At 41.8% G+C, this 22,958-nt stretch overlaps 2 protein-coding genes across 5 annotated transcripts in view; one reads left to right on the forward strand and one right to left on the reverse strand.

The window, feature by feature from the left end:
• On the reverse strand, positions 1-15,935 carry GTF2A2 (general transcription factor IIA subunit 2). 2 transcript variants are annotated; one of them, XM_061595789.1, is made up of 5 exons: positions 15,713-15,935; positions 13,792-13,925; positions 12,714-12,818; positions 10,560-10,686; positions 1-333 (listed from the first exon to the last, which is right to left on the reverse strand). In XM_061595789.1, the coding sequence occupies exons 2-5, from the start codon at positions 13,861-13,863 to the stop codon at positions 308-310; spliced, it is 330 nt and encodes a 109-aa protein (XP_061451773.1). In that variant the 5' UTR covers positions 13,864-13,925; positions 15,713-15,935; the 3' UTR covers positions 1-307. The 2 variants fall into 2 exon arrangements, with proteins under 2 accessions (XP_061451773.1, XP_061451774.1); XM_061595790.1 differs by lacking the exon at positions 15,713-15,935 and adding an exon at positions 14,710-14,734.
• BNIP2 (BCL2 interacting protein 2) overlaps positions 15,915-22,958 on the forward strand; it is a 24,708-nt gene continuing 17,664 nt past the window's right edge. For 2 of the 3 annotated variants that reach the window (XM_061595786.1, XM_061595788.1), the window contains exons 1-2: positions 16,015-16,159; positions 21,846-21,975. In XM_061595786.1, the coding sequence (XP_061451770.1) occupies positions 21,926-21,975 (50 nt within the window). In that variant the 5' untranslated portion in view covers positions 16,015-16,159; positions 21,846-21,925. Of the gene's footprint in view, positions 15,992-16,014; positions 16,160-21,845; positions 21,976-22,958 lie in introns of those variants that run through there. The other variant, XM_061595787.1, reaches the window with a different exon arrangement.

The raw sequence follows: 22,958 nt of genomic DNA on the forward strand, positions 1-22,958 counted from the left end.
AAAGTTTTAAATAAAAGGTTTATTGGAGAAGTTACCTGGATGAACCAAAAAGCAACAATATTTGTTTCATCCTTATTTTTTGTTTCTCTTTTTTAAAAAAAGGCAAGACTCTTTGTCTTCATGTCTTAGAAGGCGAGCACTAAAGGTGCTCTATATAGATCCCACCAAGACAGTTCCACAAGGCATGCCAGCATGGATTACTCATGTCTGCATCATTAAAACAGTTATCCACACACTCTGGCCATGCTCCTCTCCTGGAAGTGCAGCCCCTCATCGACTTTGCTGGCATAGAGGCCCACCTTCCGCTTCACTCTGCAGCATTGGAACCAGTATCTGAAAGTGAGAAGAAGGCAATTTGAAACATATCACAGCTGTTAAAGACATCAAGTCCAAGTCCAGAAGGAAATTTCCAAAGTTTTACAAGCAATTCTTCCACTTATTTTTTGGCTTCGCTTATCCTGAATTACCCTAAAGAGGGAGATGTACCTAATTTTGACATAGCCCATTACATTCTAAATCCTTGAGATTCCGGTTTGCTCACTCTTCCGGTAAGACGTTTTCTTTTGTGCTCCTGTTTATTCACTTTTTATTTCTTTTCTCCGAACTATTTTTGGAGTTTGAGACAGCTAAAGGCAATTTTATAAATTTGTTTGTTTATACCTTACCTGGAAATCTCTGACCTTATGGTTTATGGCCTCTCCCCTTTGGAGTTAACGATACAGCTAAGTGGGAGTTGCCGACACCAAACTTGCTGACAGCTTTATTGCGTTACAACTGCTTTATTGGCTGATTGCAGTACTAAAAGGACTCCGAACTTAAACATTTCTGTTTCGTGGAGATAGTGATTGCTGTTCCCTAGGACTGAACTGTCGGGACATTGCTTTGGTTTCAGTTTGAAGTTCATCAGAGCTTTTATAATAAAAGAAAAAACTTCTTCTTCTTTTGGATCTGAGTATTAAAACACAATGATAAGTAGTAAGCTTCAGCTGTCTGGATCTTCCCCTGAGGTTGTCGGGGCACCTAAAACTCTGCAGACTAAAATCACAAGTTTTTTTCCTGCTGCTCGTGATACATCCCAGTTAGACCAGCTGTTACCCATAAGAGTACAATCCAACTCTCCAAAGGTTAGCTCACACGATTGGACGTTAGAACTTCCACTTTATGTTAACTCTATTACAAATATGTTGGCGTCCAAAGATCTTGCAGAGGAGTTACAAGATGCGGGATTTAACTATTCACAAACCTCAGATAATGAAACTTCTCCTACATCCTTTTTAACGATTGATTCCTTCCGCTTTTCTAGGGGGCCTATATCCCTCTCTTTTGACAAAGGGAAGGACCAAGTTCCCTCTACTCAGACTGCTGCTCAGGCCGACCAGACTTCACTACTCGATGAACTAAAACTTGTTAAAGCCTACATATCAGAAACTAATCAATTACTCATTACGTTGGTTCAGGCATTTCAGTCTCTTAACCGCACCTCTCAGGGACCTCAGAGTGACTCTCAAAATCTCTCGGGCATGAACAAGGAAAGACCTAAGAGGAATTTGCATACTAAAGTGAAGGTCAAGAAACCTAAAAACATCAAAAATCCCAAAACTGATTTTTCCAATAAGATGAATTTTAAGCCTGTTTAAATTGTTGGAATCACCAAAACAGAAATCCTCTCAAAAGAAATTTCATCCTTCAAATAAGAGTCATCGACGTATCTCCAGATCTGTTGACTCTAATTCTTTACTAAACTCTAGGGTTCTTAACCACTCGAGTGATGAGGGAGAGTTCTCTGATCTCCCGACGAGTGGCCCACAGTTCCTTAGGAGCGTCTCTAACTGTTATTCTTCACCACCGTGGAAATTAGTTTTGCAAGCCGACAAATTGGCTATTTCCTATAATGCTATAGCCAAAGGAAAGTGTTACTCGATACCCAGTATTCCATTTTTGGACATGTGCATTGGCCAAGCTATGCGTACTTTTCGACGCATGAGTTTTATAAGATCAATGAAAATTCTTTCGTCCACTCCTTACGAATGGCGTTTGATTATTACTTGCCATTCGCGTTTTATGGCCAACCAAATTTTCCAAATAAGGGATTCCTTGGGCAGAAAGGGTTTTTTGGTGCAGAGATATTATTCAAATTTGTCTCCCCCCCATACCGTTGGTTACACCCACTATTTCACCTAAGCACTGCAGTACCATGCCTTCAGTCTTCAATCCAAGCACTACAGTCTGCTCGCCATCTTTGTATGACTACCCCCCCAGGGTAATCGGACATTATAAGTCGGAGGATTTTTTTACATATACCTGGGGCATCGTGTCAAGAAATGGAACCTGAAGAAAGCCAGCTAGCGGAAATTTATTCATTGTTACCCGAGACGGAAAGAGCGTCGCTAATTAACAAGCTTCCCCATTTGATTTATAGACTCAGAACCTCGGACACTGTTCCACAGGAAAAGATTTTCTCTTCTCAAACTCTAACGGCTAATCCTCCTCAGCTAAGTACTTCGGACTGTGGTGTTGGACATCGAAAAGTTTGTACTCCCTTACAGGCTGGTGAGGAATGGGTCAGAACTAGATTTTTGTACCCAGAACAACTTGGATCACCTTCTGGGAAAAGAAGTTCTTTCACCCCAGCAGTTGATCCCAATATGATCCCAATATAACGCAGCCTCACGGCATCAACAACGGAGCAGTCTTTAGGGATAATGCTGGTTCTTTAAATCAAATAACGGAACTCAACTGACAATCTCATGACATCCCTAAATGTGTCCTCCTAACGGGCTCCAAGTCCCTTATTCCGCACCCCAAGGTTTCCAAAATCTCCTCTTCAATCAAGCAGTCTCTATACTACCTCTCTTGGAATATTGCAGGTTGGAATGCTAAGTCAAATGATCAAGATTTGATCAACTATCTTTCTGGCTATGATATTCTTCTTCTTCAAGAGACCTGGATGACTTACCAACCCTATCTTAATGGCTTTTCTACATTACATCTCCCAGCGTCACCTTCTACGAAAGGCAGAGCCGCAGGGGGGTTGGCAATCTTTATCTCCACCTCCTTGGAAATCCAAGTATCCTATCTTCAGCCACTAAAATCCTTCGCGATGGCAGCTGTAATGGATTTTGACGTTTTTTCACTACTGCTTATCAATGTATACATGCCTCCTATGGTGAGGCGTAACTTACTTGAACATCGTTGGGCTGAGCTCGACCAGTATATTTGTGATCTTGAGTATGCCCATCCTTGTGCCCATCTAATGATAATGGGCGATTTTAATGCAAGAATAGGCTCCAACAATAATGCTTTGCTTTCCTCTAAACTATGGCGTGGCGAAAAATGTGATTACTCTGCATTCCCCATTATTAGGAAATCGAAAGACCTAAAGATTAATAGTGGAGGAATTTGTTTGGCCCGTTATGTAGCCTCGCATCATCTTATTATTTTGAATGGTCTTGAATGTCTAGATGATTGTGCAGAATACACATTTATTTCCAAAGCTGGGAGTAGCATAATCGATTACGCATTAATATCTTATAATTTACTTACCCAGATAGAATTTACAATTGGTTCTCAATTAAATAGTGACCATCTCCCTCTTAGCTTCGCCTGTCATATTCCTCAAAGGTTCCGTTTATCCTCCAATTATAATTATATAGAGAACTTTTCTCATTCGTATTATAAGAGACCCATTTGGAATTACCTTTTAGCCTCTAAGATAGAAATTTTTTTGCTATCTTTAAAGGCTTTGGCTATTAGGACCCTTTTAATGAATTCTGCTTCCCTGGAGGCATCTCTAAAACTATATGACTCCCTAACTTCTAGCTTAAAAAACATTCTATCTCTCCCGATGGAGAGATTTGGGTCTCGTAAGGTCAGGGGCCCCAAATGGTTTGATAATGATTGTCTTCTGCTCAAACAACAGTTAAAATCTATATATCTAAATTATCGACAGCAACAAATGAACCATCTGCCCCCAGAGTATTTTCTAACTAAATGCAAATATAAAGCAACCTTAGCCATTAAAAAGAAACAAGCAGCTAAAAAGGAGTGGACTTGCCTCATTCGTGCTTCTAGATCTAATGATTCAAAAAAATTCTGGTCCATAATTCGAATGCCTTCAGACCCTCGCAACCAATCTCGTGTAACATCACGGCCCAGATTTGGGAAGGTTACTTTACGTCTTTATACAATAATGATGGCCCTAAGGACCCTTTCTCCTTTTGCCCTTACGATCCTTCCTCGCTTCCGACCTGGCTGCCCGTTAATCAGAACGAGCTAAGGTCACTGATTGCTGGGTTAAAAGTCGGTAAAGCGCCTGGATCTGATAATATTCCTCCGGATTTACTAAAATATTTCCAAGACTGGTGGGTCCCTCCACTCGCGGAACTGTTCACTAGGCTCAATGCAACGGGCCTCTTCCCGTCAGCTTGGCGGGAAGCTATAGTCATTCCCATTTATAAAAATGGGGATAGAGAGGACCCCTCTAAATACCGCCCCATTAGCCTTCTTTCTGTTATTGCTAAATTATATGCTGCTTATCTGAAAGAAAAGCTGCAGTCTTGGATGGAGGATCAAAATATCCTTGGTAGGAAACAAGCAGGATTTAGGAAAGGTGTCTCTGTACTAGATCATTGTCTTATTTTACACCATCTTGCAGAACAGTATAGCCAACCCAAGGGCAATGGTTTGTACGTTGCTTTCATTGATTTAAAGGCAGCATTCGATTCGATTCCGCGTGATATTTTATGGTCTAAATTATCTAAAACCACTATTGATAAAAGACCATATGTATCAACAAACATCCTTACGTGTACGGTGTGGAAAGGATGGTGAGCTAACCAATTCTATTCCCACGACTACAGGGGTGAGACAGGGTTGTATCTTAGCGCCGCTTCTTTTCAATTTATTTTTAAATGATTTGAACGGGCGTTGTCTCTCTTATGATTTTCATATTCCCAAGATTGCAGACGTTAGATGCCCATTGTTACTATATGCTGACAACGCAGTGCTTCTTTCTTTATCGAAGGTAGGCCTTAAACATATGTTTAAGGCATTTATGTCCTATTGTACAGAGAACCGTTTAACCATTAATTATGATAAAACGAAAATTTTAGTGTTCTCTAACTGAAAAATTACTCCAGCTTGGTCAATTAACGGTCACCTAATAGAACAAGTCAACCATTACAAATACCTTGGAATTATTTTCCATTCTTCGTTGAAATGGTCCTTCCATATTAGAATGGTGACTATGAGAGCTAGGAACTCTGTTAAATCTCTGATCCGATATTCTTACCTTAAAGGAGGACTCTTTATTCCGGCGATTATCCAGATATTTAAAAATAAAATTCTGCCCCAAATTTTATATGGAGTGCCAATATGGATTCATTCCCTGGACACCTCTGTCGAAGCCATGCTTTCTACTTTTCTACGCCACATTATAGGTGTTCCTAGATGTGTTCCTTCGGCGGCGCTTAGACTAGAGTGTGGATTTGTATCAATGGAATGTCAGGCCTGGTTGACAACTGCTAAATTTTGGGTTAAAATTGCATCTAATACCACGAATGGTTTGTTAGCCCTATTTTGGAATGACAATTGGCCCTCCAATTGGAACAGCAAACTGGAACTGAAATTGCGACAAATGGGTCTTTCTAAGGATTATTTAGCATCTCAATTACCAAGCGATGCATTAACCTCAATACGCACGCGATTTAAAGACAATGACTATCAGATGTCAATTGCCTTGGCCTCTAAGACATGCTCCCCACTGTACTCGAATCTAAAGTTTCAACCTGGAAAATTTAACCCCTACTTAGATCTGCTTATAATTCCTAAACTTCGTCTTGCCTTTGCCAAAGCTAGGTTTAACTCCTTATATTCTGCGTTTTTGGAAGGGAGGTTTAGGGGGGTTCCTTATGACCAGCATATCTGCTCTTGTGATGCTGCCACTATTGAAACCCTTCAACATAGTCTTCTTTTTTGTCCTATGTATGCTCAGACTCGTAATAAGTTCCTCCAACATATATTACAGAGTTTCTTACAAATCCCCTGAAGACACTATTGTTTACTTGTTGTCTGGCTTTGATAGAGAAATCACCATCCAAGTAGCTAACTTTGTATATGTGGCCCAACAGATACGAATTTCCTTCCCTTGCCTTTAGTTTTTGTATGCTTTCTCTTTTATCGTATTATCCTTGTGTAATTTTACACTGTTTTCATATTTTGTTTCTATTTATGGGTCTATGACTGTAATAAAAGACTACTACTACTACTACTACTACTACATGAATATGTGAAACTACCTTACCCTGACATAGGCTGTTCGTCCAAATATCTCGTAATAGCAATCCAGGTGTTGGAAAGGATCCCAGGAAGTGGAGTTGAGATGCCAGGGATTGAACCTGGGACCCTCTTCACGCAAATAACATGCTTGATCACTGACCTAATGAACCCTTTCTACGGAATCTCCTGTGCTAGTTATATGGACAGCTGTAAACTAGCTTAACAGGCTAAATTGTTTGGACGGATTTAGCCAGCTTCGAACAGAATACAACTGCAGATGAACCTCTGCAGGTAGTTACAGTGGCTCACTGTCTGCAGGATTGATCAGTCTAACCCACTTCAGAGTACTGATGTGAGGCAGAGCATCACCAAGAGCTTCTTGGAGGAAGAGCAGATCCAGACGTCACAGGAAATGAGCTGCTGGGGGATGGGGAAATACCCATTTTCCTGCATGAAATTATCTTCAAGTACACCCATTTACTCCCCTCCAACACAAATGAATGGCTGCCATTCATTTTAAGAAAAAGCAGTTCTTGGGGGACACAACTGGGGTGGATGCAAAAGCTGCTCTCCTTCCTGGCACTGTGGGGCTGACTTCTCCACTGATAAGGAACCTTCCCTTGTAAGAGGGGCGGGTGAGAGAACTACGTCTGCACATAGAAAGGATGAGATAAATTGCACCCCTTCCTCTATTAGTACCTGTTTATACTGTTTGTTTATAATTTCATTTATTTACATTTAAATCCCACTGTTCCTACCAGGAGCTTAAGGTGGTTCTCCCTCTCCCTATTTTATTCTCACAACAAGTCTGTGAGGTAGGTTAGGCTGAGACACAGCGACTAGCCCAAAGTCATCCAGTGCATGGCTGAATGGGGATTTGAATCTTGGCCTCCCATGTCCTAGTCCAACACTCTAACCATTATGCCACACTGGCTCATTCTTTGCCCCCCCCCAAATCATCGTGATGGAAAGCATTTTGCTAGCATTGCACAAACAGGAGTCATTCAGCCATGAAAGAGTGAATGAACTTTCCTTAGTATAGTTGCTGTGGCTACTCAGAACAAACAAATGAACTGAGTCATTGGACAGGCTGGCCTTTCAGGAAGACAGCCTTCTGTGTACACAAACTACTGTTGTTTCAGACTGTGTTGCTGTTGTTATGAATGAGTTGATTTTTCTCTTAGCCGCTTTTTTCTCTGTCCAACTTTTACATCCATACATAGAGATCGGAAATATCATGGACTGAATGATCCTGACTTTAGTGTTCAGTGATACATCTTTGCATTTGAGGACCTTTTCTAGTTCTCTCATAGCTGCCCTCCCCAGTCCTAGCCTTCTTCTGATTTCTTGACTATGGGTTAATGACTGTGCTGAAGTATTGATAATCCTTGACAAGTTCAATGTCCTCACTGTCAACTTTAAAGTTACATAAATCTTCTGTTGTCATTATTTTAGTCTTCTTGACGTTCAGCTGTAGTCCTGCTTTTGTGCTTTCCTCTTTAACTTTCAACAGCATTCTTTTCAAAGCATTAGCGGTTTCTGCTAGCAGTATGGTATGGTCTGCATATCTTAAATTATTGATATTTCTCCCTCCAGTTTTCACACTTCCTTCATCTTGGTGCAATCACGGTTTCCGTATGATATGTTCAGCATATAGATTAAACAAACAGGGTGATAAAATACACTCTTCTCTCACACCCTTTCCGATTGGGAACCAATCGGTTTCTCCATATTCTGTCTTTACAGTAGCCTCTTGTCCAGAGTATAGGTTGCGCATCTGGACAATCAGATGCTGTGGCACCCCCATTTCTTTTAAAGTATTCCACAGTTTTTCATGATCTATAGAAACAAAGTCTTTGCTGTAATCTATAAAGCACAGGGTGATTTCCTTCTGAAATTCCTTGGTCCATACCATTATCCAACGTATGTTTGCGATGTGATCTCTGGTGCCTCTTCCCTTTCTAAATCCAGCTTGGACATCTGGCATTTCTCGCTCCATATATGGTAAGAGCCTTTGTTGTAGAATCTTGAGCATTACTTTACTTGCATAGCATATTAAGGCAATAGTTCAATAACTACTGCATTCCCTGGGATCCCCTTTCTTTGGAATAGGGATGTATATTGAACGCCTCCAGTCTGTGGGCCATTCTTTAGTTTTCCATATTTGTTGACAATTTTTTGTCAAAATTTGGACAGATCCAGTTGTTTCAGACTAACCCCCCACCCCCAAAAAAAACCCCAGAAGAAGAAATCTGTACTCTTCAGTTTTTACAAAACTGTATGGAACGCATGGAATCTTTTTCAGCCTGTGGGCCATGTTCCCTCATCAATAAAAAGTCATTTTAAAAATCAGCAAAACCTAAAACCACTTCTGACAATGAAAAACCAGATAAAACAAACAAGTAAGAGCAATTCTACGTGTCCTGCCCCACTGGAAGAGGTCATCAAGGGCCAAAACCTCACCCATCAAGGGCCAAAGGCCTGGGAAAAGAGAACGATCTTTGCCCGGCACCTAAAGATGGAGAAAGATGGCGCCAGGTGTGCCTCCCTGGGGGAGAGCATTCCACAGCTGCAGGGGGAGGAGCCACCACGGAAAAGGCCCAGAGGATTTCAAGCACAGACTCTCTCCCCATCCTATCTAGAGACGCCAGGGGTTGAATTTGGGACCTTTTGTATGCAGGGCAGATGCTCTAACCAGTGACCTATGGCCCTCCCTCTTCTGCTTCCAACAGTCTGGGAACACACAGCACACATACAGCAAATGCCCATTTTAGCTTGTGGGCGTTTTACTTATCAAACGATCAGGTGTTGCATGCGTGGCTTGACATCTTGATCATCAGCCACTCTGATGAGCCAATCTTGGCTGAGAGGTTGGGTATAAACATAATGAAAATGAAGTATTTGTCATTTGTTATTGGGTGAAAATTTGAACAAACCCTTTCATCATATAATCCCATCCTGGTGTGGGCAGGAGGCACAGGAACTCTCTTATTTGGAGAAGCTCCATTCAAGAGCAAGTTAATTCTTATTTATTTTATGTCTTATGTAATACATTTAGCCAGAAATGACCTTGAAAGACATTTACGTCAAAGCAAAACATATCAACAAGACTCGCAAAAGCCAAGAGTAAAACAAAAATAATCCGTATGAAATACAGAAAGACGAGAGGCTGAAAAAACTGAAACAACATGGGGTTATACATCAACTAAGTCCCATTCAGAGTAGACCCATTGAAATTAATGAACCTAAGTTAGTCATGTACATGAACTTCAATGGATGTACTGTTACAATTGTTGTAACCTGCCCTGGGACCTTTATGTGAAGTGCCAGCAACAAACGTTAACAAGAAGAAACATTGAAGATAACACCCATGACCTCCAAAAGGTTGGGGGTATAAATGAGTCTTCCTCAGGAGCTGGAAGCCCATCAGTGTGATGACCATCCATGCCACCATGCGGAGGGAGTTCCACAAAGAATGGCACCACCCCAGAGAAAGCCTGTGTTTTAGGAAGGAGGGCAACAAGGATGATCAGGGGATTGGAAACAAAGCCCTGCAAGGAGAGACTGCAAGAACTGGGCATGTTTAGGTTTGGGAAGAGAAGACTGAGGGGGAATAGGATAGCACTCTTCAAGCATGAGAAAGCTTGCCACACAAAGGAGGGCCAGGATAACATCTCAATCGTCCCACAGTGCAGGACATGGAATAACAGGCTCAAGTTAGGGGAAGCCAGATTTCAGCTGAACAGCAGAGAAAACTTCCTAACTTTTAGAGTGGTACGACAATAGAACCAATGTCCTAGGGAAGTGGTGGGGTCTCCAACGCTGGAGGCCTTCAAGAGACAGCTGGACTGCCACCTATTGGCTGTGCTTTAAATTGTTTAAATTGGATTCCTGCATTGAGCAAGGGGTTAGACTAGATAGCCTTATAGGCCCCTTCCACCTCGACTATTCTGCGATTCTAATCGTGGTATTTTTGTCATGATATGCCAGAATCACCACCACCAAACAGGCTTTTAAACTGTACTAACACTGTAAGATTGTTTATTCTTATGAGCCCCTTCCAACCTTACTAGTCGATGATTCTTCTAAGCATCAAAAGGATACTTTAAGGGCAGGGAAGGGAGGGGAAGTCTTTCATCTGCTGTACACATTTCCCCCCCCCCACAGTCTCACACCTCTGCCTACAGCTGCAATTCTTGTACATACACTTCTGTAAAACAATTTCATTGCTACACTACCACCTGATTTCAGCATCTGTGCACACGGAATTTTCCAGAACTTACTTTTCCCATCACAGGCTACTATTTTCACTTTATCCACTTTCACAAGCTCGGTGACCTCTCTGAATTCAACGTCATTCAGTACAAAAGTCCAAACGTTGTCGCAAAATCTGTATGTGTTCAGAGAGCCCTTCAGAAGGGGGGGGGAAGTGTGGAGGGGAAAAAAAGAGAATGTCTAAGCAACTGCAAACAAACCTGCTAAGAAAAACTTTTCTGGAACTGTATCGCCAATATTTTATGTCATCGACCTGTCCCGAATAATTCTGAAGAAGGGTGTACTTCTAGTGCCCCCTTGTGGTAGGCTTCCAGGAGAAAAAACATTAGCATCAAGTAAATGGGAGAATTAAAACGGCTGAATGCCAGACTGAGGAGAATGAGAGGTTCCCCCCACCCCCTGCCCACTTCATTTGGTCTCTCCTCCCTCTCTGCTACAAGGCTAAACTGCTTGGCACAGCCCTTGGGAGTATGGCAGAGCCAAGGTAGCTTTGAAATTTTGTATTACTGCTGTATATTGTACCACCACCATTTTGTTGGAAGATTCAGGACAAAAGGAAGTACTTCTTTACTCAGCGCATAGTTAAACTATGGAATTTGCTTCCACAAGATGCAGTAATGGCCACCAGCTTGGATGGCTTTAAAAGAAGATTAGACAAATTCATGGAGGACAGGGCTATCAATGGCTACTAGCCGTGATGGCTGTGCTCTGCCACCCTAGTCAGAGGCAGCATGCTTCTGAAAACCAGTTGCCGGAAGCCTCAGGAGGGGAGAGTGTTCTTGCACTCGGGTCCTGCTTGCGGGCTTCCCTTTGGGGCACCTGGTTGGCCACTGTGAGAACAGGATGCTGGACTAGATGGGCCACTGGCCTGATCTAGCAGCCTCTTCTTATGTTCTTAATATTTATTACAATGACTTATATCCAACCTTTCAGGACACAAATCCTTCCAAGATGGCTTACACGAAACAGTAAACAACATTTGTTTTTAAAAAAATCACAACAAAGCAATATCAACCTATAAAAAGTCACCAGGGACCTCCCTGCAGGTTTGGCTAGTTGTAAAATTGTTCTGTACAGTGGGGGCAGGGGGGAAGAGAAGGGATAGTCCAACTGGAGAAGGTGGTGGTCTTTCTCTCTCTCTCTCTCTCATCCGGGGGGAGGAGTCCCTCTAGAACAGGCTCCATTAGTGAGAACATGGACAGGGACTTCTCTGTGACAGCATGAGGTCAGAACTGGCCTCTGGTGACTTTTAGGTGGGTAGCAAACACATTTCTACTATTCTGCATGGCTTTGAATGCATTGTAATTTGAGATTGAAATGCTTTAAGTCTGTTCTTTTTGGTTTACTTGCTTTTGTTTATACTAGTTTTACGCATTTTCTTTCTTTTTTTGCAACCCGCATTGAGAGCCTTTGTCAGGGTCAAAAGGTGGTATAAAAATGTTTGTAATAAATCAATGCAATGTTGGTTTGTGTATCTTATGACATCCTGAGCATTTTTCCGAGAAGGGGACAGATGAGTAAATCCGACTGCATGGCTGCTATGCAAACAATGCTGCTCTGTTTCAGAATGGATTTGTAAAAAAATTCTGGTAAGCCAAGCCATTATCGAACGAGCAGGGTGGTGATGACATTGTATTATGATCTATGGCAGCATTTGCCAATCTGGTGCCCTGCAAACATTTTTGACTACAACTCCTATCAGCCTAAGCCAGCATGGACATCCAGAACTATGGAACACTCTCCCAAGGGAAATTCATCAGGACACTCCTTTGGCTGCTTTTAAACAAACTCTTATATTTGTTTACTTGAGCCTTAGTGTGTTTTTAGTCTCATTATCTTGTTTATCTTTATTTGTTTACCTTTATTTGTTAAGATTTGTTTTTATATAGTTGCAATTTACATTTTTATTATGTCACTTTGAATTTATTTTATCATGGGAGAGGTGGGTGTCCAAATAAATAATGGATATTTTGCACTATGTTAGAATGTTAAAGAGTACATTTTTATTTATGTTCAAAAACAGGTTTCCTATACAGAGTTTGCTTGGGAGGAACAGAGTGCAAGTTGGAGTCAAACAAAGTTTGCCCAGATTTAAGCCAACAAAATTTACTGTAAATGGCAGAAGCCATTAGCTACTCTTTATTAGCATTTAGCTTTCTTACCCTGAAACTGACTCTGTTTTTCACCCGCTGTGCCAATGAGGAATTGATAGCTTTGTCAAACTGAAGTAGCACTTGGAGGGCAAGCTGGGGGGTGATCTGCTGAGACTGGAATGGGATGGGGCAGAGAAAATAATTTAGCTGTTATGATGAATTACATTAAATATTGAATACAAGCTCATCTCCCCAAAATCTTTAGTTAAGTTATAAACAATTCTGATTATATATTCAACTACTAATAATAGATGTTATTGGAGGTCGCTGATTCATAGGGTCACCATAAGTCATAATCGACTTGAAAGCATATAACAACAAAACAAAAATTATTGCTACAAAATTCATTCATTCATTAATTATTTCAATTTCTAGCCTGCCCCTCATCAAATCAGTGATCCCAGGGCAGGATACAATTTACAACAGGTGCAATAAAACCATAAAACATATTAAATAAAAACATTTAAAATAATGTTTAAAACACCAATCCTAACAAGAGAGCAAATTGACAATTTATTTTGTGGCTGATCTTAGTTATATCAATCCATTAAAAAGGCCTAAGCAAAATTTGCCAAAGGATTAAGTCTTTCATAATTCTAATAAAACATAGACAAGAAATTCCCTTGTCATCTTGCAATCTGCAGTCTCATTGATTTTCCACACTTACTTGATCACCACTACAAACATTACTCTCTTAATATATTTCAATGAGGTGCATGTGTGTTCTGTCCATCGTCAGTTTCTCTAGGCTAGCATGTACAGTATTTGGTTTCCGGAATTGAGGTTACCAGAGTGCAAAACTTAGTTTTCTTTTAAAAGTGTAAACTTTACATGTCCTGGTTGCACTGAAAAGTCAGAAGGTGAGTGGGATCACCTTCCTTTGTGGATTTCCTCTTACTATCACACCAGTGTTTTATCTTTGCCTATAAATCCAAACATGATATGAGGATCTGGGAGGGGATAGTGAAGAGTAAGCATACACGTTATCCAATAATACCTTGAACACCTATTGCAGCTTTTACCTATTAAAGTGTATGCACCACTGGGATGTTCAGACTTATCAGGCCATAAAGGTTCTATAGCCTACCTGTATGAGCTCATCTAGGCTCTCCTGAAGACTGTTTCCCAAGGTGGTGTTTCTATATAGCTGGTAGGCCATGGCTCATGGGAACGACAGAAAACCGTTGTTAGTCATCTAGATCTCAAACTTTCACCGAAGGCCTAGAAAATCCAGCATAACAATTACTGAACTAGACAGGGCGCATTTGTACAAACTGTGATGAGAGCTTCCAGCCACCACAGTCACTGACTCAAAAACAAAGAGATGCAAGTTAACAAATTGGTCACAATAACGATAATTACAAAAAAAACAATTGAAACACAGATAGAAACAAACATAGCCTACAGGCTAAATATTTTAGACATAATAGTTTTATTTGTTTAGCTAAGCCATCTATAAGCCATAATGAAAAGAAAGAACATTGAGTTGAACCACAAATTTAACTCTTAATTTCCTGACTACCAATACAAATAAGGAAACACACAACATTCATCTTGATTTTTTAAATTATATTTTATTGCTGTTTATATTTCTTATTGTGTATTTTATTGCATTACAATTTAAAATCTATGGAATGCAAATTGTAATACAATAAGCCTCAATATATAAGAAATAAAAGAAGCAATAAAATACAATTAAAATCATACAGCACCTAGCACAACTCATTACAATTGCTACAACAGGCAGAAAAATCATCAACTGGCTCATCAGGACCCTCAGCAATTTTCAAGTGGTATAAGGGGGGGGGGGGGAGTTTGGAAACTACTGCATTCGTCTGTTGCAGCAAAAGCAACAGTGTTATGGAACTTAAAAGACTAGCATATATACAGACACATGGGTGTAAATGGAAAAATGTGATCAAATGGCAAATAAACAAAAAGGATGCATTGTGGTCAATTTAAATGCATGCAAAATAAACATAGTCACAATGTTTCTTTTACATACCTTTAAACTTTATGGTCACAGTGTTTCTTCAGTACTAATGTAAAGTCTAACAGAACCCTCTCCATTGCTATGTTCATCTGTTTGCTATTGTTGGTTTTAAGAAACTGAATTATATGGGGATTTCTATACACTTGACACCCTCGCTGATATCTACACAGATAAAGAACAAGGTATAAAATATTTGAAGTCATAGTTTTTATTTATAAAATTATGTATGGAGCACCTTTTTGGCTTAGCCCACTCAAAGAGGCTTACACATCATAAAAACCTAAGAGTTTCAAGTTACCAAGGCAGCGATATCATCATTTAAAACAGAGGTGGCTAACTTTTTTTTTAGACAGAGAAGAGTCATGTGACAGTGGCCAGTCTCTTGCATGTATACACACGCGTGCAGGCCATGCATAACCTCTCTCTCCCCTCTTCCATCTTCACCTGATCTGTGCAGATCACCTGAGAGGGGGGTACTGTCCGCTCCCCACGCTTCCAGCATTTGATCTGAAGACCCTCTACAAGTCTATGAGGGCGCTCTCAATCCACCCCAGCACAGGCTGCGTTTCCTTTACATTTTTCTTTTCAGCACTGCCAAAATCAGTGGGGACTCGGGGGAGAAATTACTGGTGGGTGTGTGCGCAGGCCAGACGCCCATGTTTGAGGTTAGCCATCCCTGTTTCAAAACAACAGACTAGTTAAAATAACCTGCCCTCCTACTGAGAGGAAGGGCGGGAAATATTATAATATAAAACAAAATAATAAGCAATAAGCATAACCCTTTTAACGCTCCCACATCCAGCGCCAAGGGGAACAAGAGCGCCTTCAGCCACCCGCTTTCGTAACAACAGCAGCACAGCAACGCCAGGCAATGATCTAGCGGCAGCCATGAGGTCATCACAGCCAAGACAGAGCAGCTTCGGTCTCTGGCGCTGGCTGAGGCCTGCCCTTCCCGGTGGGGGGGAAGCGGGGTGTTGCCACAGCAGGGAAGCCCCTTCCCCAAAGGAAGCGCTACCTGAAGGAGGAGGAAGCCGCGGCCTCCCGCGAAGGCAACAAGCCCCTCCTGGTAGCTGGCACAGAAACTCCGGAGGGAAAACAAAGAAACAAGCAAACCCCGCTGCTTCTCCTTCCTTCCTTCCTTCCTTCTTCTTCACAGGTAACTTCATCCGGAAACAGAAACTTCCAGTAACCGGAAGCGGATGCAGCTTGATGCCGAGGGCTCAACCATAGAGATTCCGCGTCGATGGGCTCCGGTGAGGTCTGCGCATGCGCCTGTCACGGCGCGGTGGGAGGAGTAAGTCGAAAAAAGAAGTCCCGATTTCTTTTCGCCTCGCGCCGTTTCCTGTTGGGTGGTGTTTGCTTCCGGGGCAGGGTCGCAACCATTAAGGGGGGGTCAGTTTGGCTGATTGAAAGTGAGGGAAGCAAAGCAATAGCTGAGGTTGTTCCTGCTTCTGGTAGTCTGGTGAGTAAGGGGGAGGGGGGCTTGGAGAGATATTATGGGGTGGGGACCTTGGAAGGCTTCAGGGGGGCGGAAAGGAGAATGGGCACAAACACAGCCTTTGGGATAGGAGGTTGTTTGGGGGGGGGTTCTTTAAATTTAACTCTTGCCTCCCCAATCAGGGTGGTTATTGTCGTTATCGCTTATACTTTTATTTATTAAGCAAACTTATAAAATTGGGAGATACACAAGTGTGAGCTTTGGGACAGGAATTGTGGGGCGATAGTAAAAAGCCCCGCACGTTTGGTGAGAACTTTCTTCAAGGGCCCAGAAAGAGCAACCCAGCTTGATCAATAGAACACAACTGTTTCTGTAAATGGTTAACTTCCTGCCTTACACAACTTACGCTGCAGTCCTAAATATATATGCAGCCTGATCCTATGCAAGCTTACCTGCAAGTAAGGCCAGCTGAGTTGACTGGGGCTTAGTTTTAAGTAATTCTGCATTATTTTAATCTTGAAACTGGAGCTCAGTGGGAGATAGTTTAGAATAAACACAGTGCGGGAGAGGGGTTAGGAACATAGGAAACTGCCTCACCCTGAGTCAGGCTGTTGGTCCATCTAATTCAGTACTGTCCACACTTACTGGCAGTGGCTCTCATGGGGTCTGTCCCTGCTGTTCCTGGAAGTGCCAGTGATTGAAACTGGAACCTTCTGCATACAAGTTGGGACCCTTCCCCAAACTGTTGTATGTGGTTTTACTGCATAAACATGGGAATGGAATTTTGTGATCTTAAAAATGAGGAATGAAAAACTTATAGATTAAGAAGAAAGCAGTGAAAGCTTGCCTTGTAATGGAAACTGATGCAGAAATAAGGGTGCACTTTAAATGTCATGACTATGTAATAATCTTGGTTTAGCAACTGTGAGGATAGTGATGTGCATTTTGCAGTATTGTTAATTGCCTGTTGAGTTTGTTTTGGGTCACAAGGAAGGATATAAGTTGGCCTGTTGTTGGGCAAAAGTAAATTGTTCTGCATAGTTTGGATTCTTGGGATGAATTTCAATATGGCTTTTGAAATTCTGTAATGCTAAGGATGCCTTACCATTATATCATCTTGCACAGTAATTCAAGGTGTGTTAAGAATTCCCTGGTGACAAATGGTGTTTATTAACTTATGTATATGTGACTGAACATGATAGTCTTGCCCATGATGGCCCATGCAGTTTCTTCTTGTGGGGTCTGATGCATCACAATCCTGTGGCTTATTGGGAATAAGCTTCAAAGCTATTGTGACTTTTATGTGTAGAATTAAATGTAATCCTCAAAGGGAAACAATTCAGCCTGACAAATAACACAAAGAAGAACCTGTTATTCCACTGTCACTTTGCCATAGCTTGTGTTTTTATGTTCCTGGAGGCTGTTAAATGAGTGCCTTATTAAGAAATAAGCTGTACTTTACAGGGCGCCTTCAGTTATAACATAATGTTATAAGGCACAGAGCCAGAATGCTATCCATGAACTACAAGCCATCATTGCTAGTGATGCACTAGGTGGAGCTGAACTATTATGAAATCTTCAGCTTGTCTTCCTAATTAGTAACTTCAACCATTGCTCTAACAGGGTGGAACTTGTTGGATTTTTTTCCTTTCAAGGCTTGCCTGGGCAAACAATGAACTTTCCTTGCAAAGGGTGCATAGAAATGTTCTTCTTAATGGTCTCCAACATTTGCCAATGCTTATTGGTCAAACCAAAATTGTGGTCTCCAACCTATCTAGCCCATTGCTCTCCTGGCAACCCCTGCCCGTAAGGGATTATGTAAGGTTAAGGGCCACTGCTCAAAGGTGCCCAAACCCCTTATAACAGGGTCCATGACCATCCTTCCTGCTATTCCAGTGGAAGGGCTGATGGGGAGGGAAAGTGGATGATTGGCTGCTCAGAGACAGCCAAAATACTCTGCAGCAGCAGAATCCAACTCTCTGGTAAGAATTTGTGTAGGTGTGTTGGAGGGTGTCTGATGTGACCCTGGGTGAGCTAAAGCTCTTCAGGTGCTTTTGGAGTTGGGGAGGTAGCAGGGACTTCTGTGTAACTGCCTGTAGGACAGTCTCTCTCTCTCACTCCCCTTGCAGTTTCAGAGTTGGGAGGAAGGTTGGTTTCTCGCCGAAGGGTTGCACCACACTTACCATGGCAGGCAGGATTGTTGTACTTTCTACTGAAAGAGTAGGTGGTGGTGCAGCCACTAGGATGTAGGAGATGCATGCTCTAATTCCTGTTCAGTTATGAATTCCCCTGACCCTTGAACAAAAGTGCTTAATCTTAGAATAACAACAGATGGTACATCAGTGAGGATGAAACTAGCCACAGGCTTCCTGTAAGCTGCCCTGAACTTTTGGTATCGAGGAACACGGAAATAACACAAGGCACTAATTACTCTTGCTGTTGGAAAAGGCTGCTGCACAAATGATGTCAGTATAAGGGACAGACCGCATTCAGACAAAAAGATGACAGCCCATTTTAGCCAGAACTCAATCCAATGAAACTTTAACCTCTATATAACTAGTATTTTTATCTTGCTTCTACCATGCTAAACCATAAAAGAAAAAAGGTTGTACTAATAAAACAAGAGTAGATTTTCCTGTTCCCAAAATGTGAGTGTTAAAATGTCTTCCTTCCCAAATTGAGTTCAGGTGAGCGGATAAGTAGGACCTCAAATACTGCTGGTGGGAGAGCATTGTTGGGGAGTCTCTCTACTCTTTAATAGTGTGAGTCTTATGAAGACCTTGGGTGTGAATTTCATGCTTTAGTGTACATGCTTTATTCCATCTGAATTACTTAAAATCGTGTGTGTGATATAGGTATACTAGATGCTGAATTGAAGCAAGGCTAAACCCACATATTTCTCTCCAGGTTTTATACCAAAAAAATGCATTATATTTTTATCTTTTACACCCAGGTATTTATATATCTGTCCACGTGGTTCCTATTCCACCAGAGTTCATGTGGCAATCAGAGAACACTTTGTTTTGATCCCCTGCTCAGAGGAGTGCTTAAATTCCTTCTCCTCACCCCACCCCTATTTTAACATGCAACAACCCTGTAAGGCAGGATAGACACTGAGGGAGTGACTGGTCCACAGTTGCCTAGTGAGCTTCATGGCTGAGTGGGAATTTGAATCCAAGTCTTCTCAGTCCTGACCTTGCTCTCATAGGGCACTGGCTTTCAGAAAGATGTAGGAAGCATCCGCTGCCTGCCTGTGTGCACAGCTTTCTCTGTCTAGCTGCGTCGACATCATTTCACTCCCTGAACTTATCAACAACTTGCGGTAGGACAGAGGAGAAACAAGAAGCTCCCTCCACAAGAACCACAGGAACGATTGGGAACAGCATCATTAAGAAAAAAAACCCCACCACCATCAGAGAAAACTGGCGAGAGTCCCAAACGAAGAATGTTTCTGATTTCTTTTCCTGACTTCCTGAGTTAGGTGGTTACATAAAGTAAAAAAACCTCTTGCTTCCTGTTTCCCTCTCATCCTTGCCATTCAGGAGGCTGGCAGAAGAACCAACTCTGCCATGGGCACTGGGGCCTTCCCCCCCCTTCTTCCTATGCATCTGGTTCTGCAGAGTGGCACAGGCATAAATGGAGATGCCACACATCCCTTGATGTCACTGAAGAAGGGCAGATCCAGGGTTGCAATTCACTGCTGCAATATAACAATAGTACTTAACACTTGCGGCATGTCTGAGTTTTCATAGCACTTCAAGGTAGATAAGTATTCACTAATAGGCAAAATACCCTTGCGGTTTAAGAACGTACCTATAGCCCACAGATATTTCTATCAAGAAGTGGGGAAATTGGGCAGCTATAGTGAATGCACCAGGGGAGCAGGAGACCTGACCTCCTCTCTGAGATATTGTTCTGCCCTACAAATTGGTCAAAATGCAAACACAATTTGGGTTGGTCTTTCACAGTCCAATCCACTTCCTGTGCAGCTTGGAAGAATTTGGTAACTTATGCCTCTGAGCATATGGTGAGTGGTGGGAACACCTGCAATCAGGACTGCATCTCCACAGTCGGAGAATTGAATTTTTTGGTATGTCTGTTGGTGTTCTTCCTACTTTGCTTCATTCCAGAAAATTGGGATAATTCACATTGGGTAATTTGCACTGGAAAGTTTTTTGATGTTAGAGAATGTCTGATTTAGCATATTTATGTTCTTGTATCTAGTAAAGAAAACTAAACACTTTGAAACTGCCCAGCTTGCCCAGGCATTGCTTTTGTAATTGGCAGCTGTTCACTGTTACTAATGAACTTATGAGTTGGAGAATTTTCCACCTCACATCACTGATTAGCCACCCTTCAATATAAATATTTCTAAGGCAGCTAACACATTCAAATAATAAATTATAAGCAGACAACCAGCTTGTAAAAACAGCATGAAATAATCCACGACATTAAAAAGGCTGGGAAGATAAAATAAAAGGGTCTTTGCCTGATTCTGCAAAATATGTCTGAGTAAGCACCAGCGAGCTTTCTTTAGGAGAGAATCCCATCAGTGAGGTGCTACCACCAAAAAAGGCCTTTCCTCATCCCCACATGTCACCTCAGACGGTAGGGATGCCTGGGGGCAGCCCTCCCAAGATGACCTAGTATGGGCAGGTTTTCTGAAGATTTGAACCAGGGACTCCTTGATTTGTTGAGAAGTCTCTTTGATTCTCCTTATTTTGAATACCTCTAATGCAGCTAACATTTTCTGAACACTGTAAAAGTATTAAGAGGTGGCAGTGCTTCCTGCAGGCTCAGATTCTTAATAGATCAGCCATTGTGGGAAATGGGATCCTGGAATAGGTGGTCCTTTGCTCTAATCCAGCTGTGCTGTGCTTAGGTTCGTATACAAAGTGCCATGGTATGTAATGTCATGGTGGCGAAACAAGTCTCCCCCTTCTCTCTTTTATATTCTCTCACACATGTTGTTGCAGTTCGATTCTTTTAGCTACTTTCTTGGTATTTTTAATACTTATAAAGCTGCTAAAATTTTCTAAAAGTTGTCTGTCTGTCAACCATAAAATAAAAAAGACAGTCCTTACCTACAGGCTGATAATCTAATAGACATGATACAAAAGAAAAAAGGAATAGGGAAGGAAGAGGAAAGCAAGCTCCTTATCTGGCTAACAGTTTGGCCTCTGTCTGTCCTCCCTCTTGCCATGATGTTCTTCCTGGGTGGCAGGGGGTGCAATCTCTGCAGTCCTAGGCAACTTTTAAGAGTTAGGCTGCAATCCAGTACACACGTACCTGGGAGTAAGTCCCATTGAACCCAATGAAGCTTATGTCTGAGTAGACATGGATTGCACTGTTAGCTGCCTTTACATATGCACCTCCAGGGCTGCTGTTGCTTAGTGGATAGTTCCCTTCATACATATATTTCCTGGATAGCAGGGGTCACCCTGAAAAGTGGGGGAAAGCCCCAAATTGACACTCAAAGCTACTCTTGGAGAACTTTCATAGAAAATAAATAGCTGATAATGGAATTGTCCCTGATTACTTCATGTAAACTGTGCTTCATCAGTTCACTCTCAAGATTGTGTCCTCATGTTCCTCTTTCTCATTTACTGTCACTCATCTGCTTAGTGCTGTGATTCTTAGGAAGATAGCTCAGCTCACGTGTACTGGAGTCTCACAAGTGTTAAGCAAACATTTTCAAAATACTTTACAGTTTTTTCCTAAGATCTAACACAAAAAGGAGAAATTCTGGATCACATAGAATCTGCATCAGCCATTGAGGCGAACCTGAGGATGGAAGGAGTTGAACTTAAAGAAGAGTGGCAAGATGAAGACTTTCCAAGGTAAGGATTTGTCAGCTGTGGTCTGAGTAACTTGTCACCCAGGCCAAGGGAGGTACTGGTTCTTGTGTGTTTGTGAGGCTCTGTAAGCCATGTCTTCTGTCCTCTTTTGATGCTGGATGTCTTTCACATGTTCAGTGATGACTTCAAATTCTTAGTTTTGAAAGCAGCCATAGGAGCATAGCAAGATGTCTTATACTGAGTCAGACCATTGGGTCTATCTGCTTCAGTACTGTCTACATTGACTGGCAGCAGCTCTCCAGGTTTTAGACGGGGCATTCCTAGCCCTATGTGCCTATGCTGTGGATTAAATTCAGAACCTTCTGCATGCAAAACAGGTGTTCTGCCACAGAGCTATAGCTCTTTCCTTGGTATTTAAGCCCCAGGAATACATGCTCATTTTTCTTGGTTTGCATAAATACATATGCACATTTGCCACATGATTTGAACCTGATTGCAGAGGTTCAACACAGCTGTGCAGAGAATAAAATTTTGCTCTACCATTTTTTTCAAATTGGCTCTTGAGTTTAAATTTTAAAGTATTTTTGAATGTTAAGAACTTGCAAATTTTTCAGGTTCCTGAATGAATATTTTACTCCCTCTGCGTCAGTGAACACTGGAGCCTGTTCTCCTTTTGGTTTTGTTCATTTGAGGACCTCCCCCCATTTTTTCCTTGCAATGCAAATCTCACCTGATGATATAGTCCTGGGACACACCGTTTTGTTACAGGTCCGGTGCTGCTGAGACTGATGTTCTGGTTACATTGGTGCAAGCTACTCATCAGCTATTTAGCTGGGGTTGGAATGCTAGAGTATACCTACATGGTGGTTAGGGGTTTCTTGAACAGGACTCTTTCTGTGACTCATCAGACTGAATTGTCTGCAGTGCATTGAAGGCTGCAGCAATCTAGTGCATTTACAGGCTTCCTGCCTTGCTTGGCCACTGACTTCCATGTTGGCTGTTAAAGCTGTGGCTGCTAACTGTTG

This window comes from Rhineura floridana, chromosome 14, assembly GCF_030035675.1.
Source record: "Rhineura floridana isolate rRhiFlo1 chromosome 14, rRhiFlo1.hap2, whole genome shotgun sequence".
Classification (NCBI taxonomy): domain Eukaryota; kingdom Metazoa; phylum Chordata; class Lepidosauria; order Squamata; family Rhineuridae; genus Rhineura; species Rhineura floridana.